Source organism: Volvox carteri, assembly GCF_000143455.1.
Source record: "Volvox carteri f. nagariensis unplaced genomic scaffold VOLCAscaffold_150, whole genome shotgun sequence".
NCBI classification, from domain to species: Eukaryota; Viridiplantae; Chlorophyta; class Chlorophyceae; order Chlamydomonadales; family Volvocaceae; genus Volvox; species Volvox carteri.
This window is the reverse complement of record NW_003307693.1, coordinates 14,915-17,592: the sequence shown is the minus strand read 5'-3', so window position 1 is coordinate 17,592 and position 2,678 is coordinate 14,915. Positions and strand designations below refer to the sequence as shown.

At 50.6% G+C, this 2,678-nt stretch overlaps 1 protein-coding gene across 1 annotated transcript in view; it reads left to right on the top strand.

Moving 5' to 3' along the window:
* The window catches only part of VOLCADRAFT_108558 (uncharacterized protein), a gene marked incomplete at both ends in the record, with an annotated part of 9,023 nt that extends 6,530 nt beyond the window's left edge, over positions 1 to 2,493 (top strand). The window contains 6 exons of the mRNA XM_002959271.1: positions 211 to 777; positions 1,250 to 1,315; positions 1,696 to 1,730; positions 1,863 to 1,950; positions 2,142 to 2,282; positions 2,362 to 2,493. Coding sequence (XP_002959317.1) covers positions 211 to 777; positions 1,250 to 1,315; positions 1,696 to 1,730; positions 1,863 to 1,950; positions 2,142 to 2,282; positions 2,362 to 2,493 — 1,029 coding nt within the window. The remainder of the gene's footprint in view (positions 1 to 210; positions 778 to 1,249; positions 1,316 to 1,695; positions 1,731 to 1,862; positions 1,951 to 2,141; positions 2,283 to 2,361) is intronic.
* Positions 2,494 to 2,678: the final 185 nt, after the last annotated feature.

The following is a 2,678-nucleotide window of genomic DNA, read 5'->3' as shown; positions in this document are numbered from 1 at the left end:
GACTCGCAGATCCACTAGGCTTACTGTCTTATCATCAAAGCTTAGCAAGCAACAAGTGAAGGTATGTGGTGTCCCAACGGGTGGTTAAAGATACCTAGGCGGCGGACCCTACTTTAGGGTTCTCATTTCCTTCCTCTGTGAAAGATCTCAGTTCATAAATATTTACAATGTTTATTGTCATATTGGGTTTAACAATATTCTCTGCTGCAGATGCCGACCCATGCTGCAGAAGCGGCTGTCGTCGAGGACACTGCTGCAGTGGTGGTGAATCACGATCCTGAGATGCATCTTAAAATTTTCTCAGACCAACACAAAACTTGGGCGGAGATGCACAACCTGGATTTGAAGGCCGACGAGGGCCAGCTCCTTGCGGCCATCCTCCAGTGGCCTGAGCAGTATAAACTCTACTGTGGGAGTGAGGGCTCCTTTCATCACTCCTTTGCAGTATGTGGAATTCTGGTGGCGAATGGCATGTATGCCCCAGACTTTAACAACCCCAAGCTGCAGGCTATCAACCACTTCACTGAGGACATGAAGTCTGCCCTGCTGTCTGGGGGGCTGAAGCAGTTTGAGCTTGCACTCCTTCTTGCGGGTCTGAATGCACTCTGCCAGGGAGACGTGGGAGCACAGGGTCAGCAGGTCCGGAAGCGTGCAAAGTCTGCTGCAAGCAATGACTGCAGCAAGAGGACAAAACGTACCGCACAGGAGATGGCGGGCTTGCTTGAGAAGGAGTTTCACTGGGACATCATGTCTGCATCCAACTTCAGGGACATCCCGGTAAGGTGTCATGGTCCAGGATTCTTTACTATTCTCAACAGACATCCATAGAGGGTTTGGCACCATTGGTAAGGCGCGACCATTGCCCCCGGGAGATCCCGGGATCGATACCTGTTAGGGTTAAAGTCCTTCCGATGGTGGAAGACATTGCCCCCTTAGTTGATGGACGGTGGTGACCTGGGGTGAAGATAACCCTCAAGCTGACCAGGAATGGAGTTGGGCCGCTGTCGACCTGGCAGATTCCGTTGGAAATGGAGGTGGGTGCGGAACCTGAGCGATTCACTGAGAAGTTGACTAGGGTGACTGGATGAGGGTGCCCCGAAATACCAGGGAAGGCAGGGTTTCGCAGGGTAGCTGCCACGGGTGAAGATACATCCTCCTGTTTCACACATCATACATCCTGATGAAATATTTGCATGGGCTAACCCTAAGACACCCTCCTGTAATGTTGTATGCTTTTATCAATCCACAGGAGGTGAAGGTTCGGATTGCAGAACTTATTAATAAATTTGGCGGAACTGAAGGTGCCGCCACCATGGTAGGCATTAAGGCCAAGGCAAACACAACCGAGAAGGATGTTGCTGAAGAATTGATGAAGTCACTCCGCCACAAATGGAAGAACCTCCGCAACATGGCTAAGAAGACACAGAAAGAGAAGGGTGCGTGACTGTGAACTTGCTAGCCTCATCATGCTTGTATGTATAAGTGGAGACAACAGGACATGTGATGCCTCCCGCTGCCTGCACCTAGTCAATCCATGTGCAATAGCGCTAGCCAGCACATGTGTATGTACACAGGAACCCAAGCTCTATGTATATGTGCATGCATGGTAAATGTCAGTTGCTCCTCAACATGCCATCATCCCTCCTGCTTGCCTACAATATGACCTGGGCATTCATGTCATGCATGACTCTGCAGGTGATGAGCCAACCCCTGCCCAGCAGGGTGCCCAGGTGCCTAATCATAATATTCTGGACACGGCTGAAGATGGCACCGTGGTAGTACAGCAGGACAACACGGCAGCAGGGCCCAGGAAATGCTGCTCCTGCTGACCCCTGCTGCTGGGCCTCCCTTCTGGATGACAGCCTGGAGGAGATGGACAAGTACAAGTCGGCAGGCGGCCATGTGTCCTACCTCAACAATCTGGCTGACAAGACGATTGGCTGCTATCTGGTGGGCGGCTCCAAAGACAAGCCGAGCACACCATCAGTGCTTGGGGCGGGCTTGGTGCTCAGTGACATGGCAAGTATATATTATGGCAGATTGCTGTACACTCTGTGTTCTAACTTGCAACATACAATTTGGCCATTTCTGCAACTGATTACTCAGTTGGATCCGGTTTTACTAATTCTTTGGTGGTGCAGGCATCGGTTTCCATTGAGGACACCATTGAGATCCTGGTCATTGGCAAGATGAAGGGGCTGCACCACCGTGCAAAATTTACCCTGCCTGAGCCTACCAAGACACTCGCCATCAAGGACTACCCCTTGACCATGTTTGATAAAGTAAGGAACGACAGGACATTAATTAACCACCAGCAGTTCCTGTATCCTGACAAGCTTTCATTACTTCCTATATATGCAGGTAACCTGGCCTGTTCTGGGCATCCTGGCTATCGACAAGGGCAGACATGCTGTGCCCTGGGCGTGTGATACCCTGGGCGTCAGTGCAAAGCAGATATCATCAGCCTTGAAGGGGAACAACATTAAGGGTTAGACGTAGTTGTGACTTCTGGGGCATGGAAACAAGTACAGAGGGATGGTCGGTATAATTGAGGGCCTGCTACATACTGCTAACTAGCATCATGATTAATGTTTGACCTATGTGTCGGGATGGAGTTGGCATGCATGCCTGCTCCTTCTGCACATGTGTATGCATGCTACAACATGTACATATCTCGA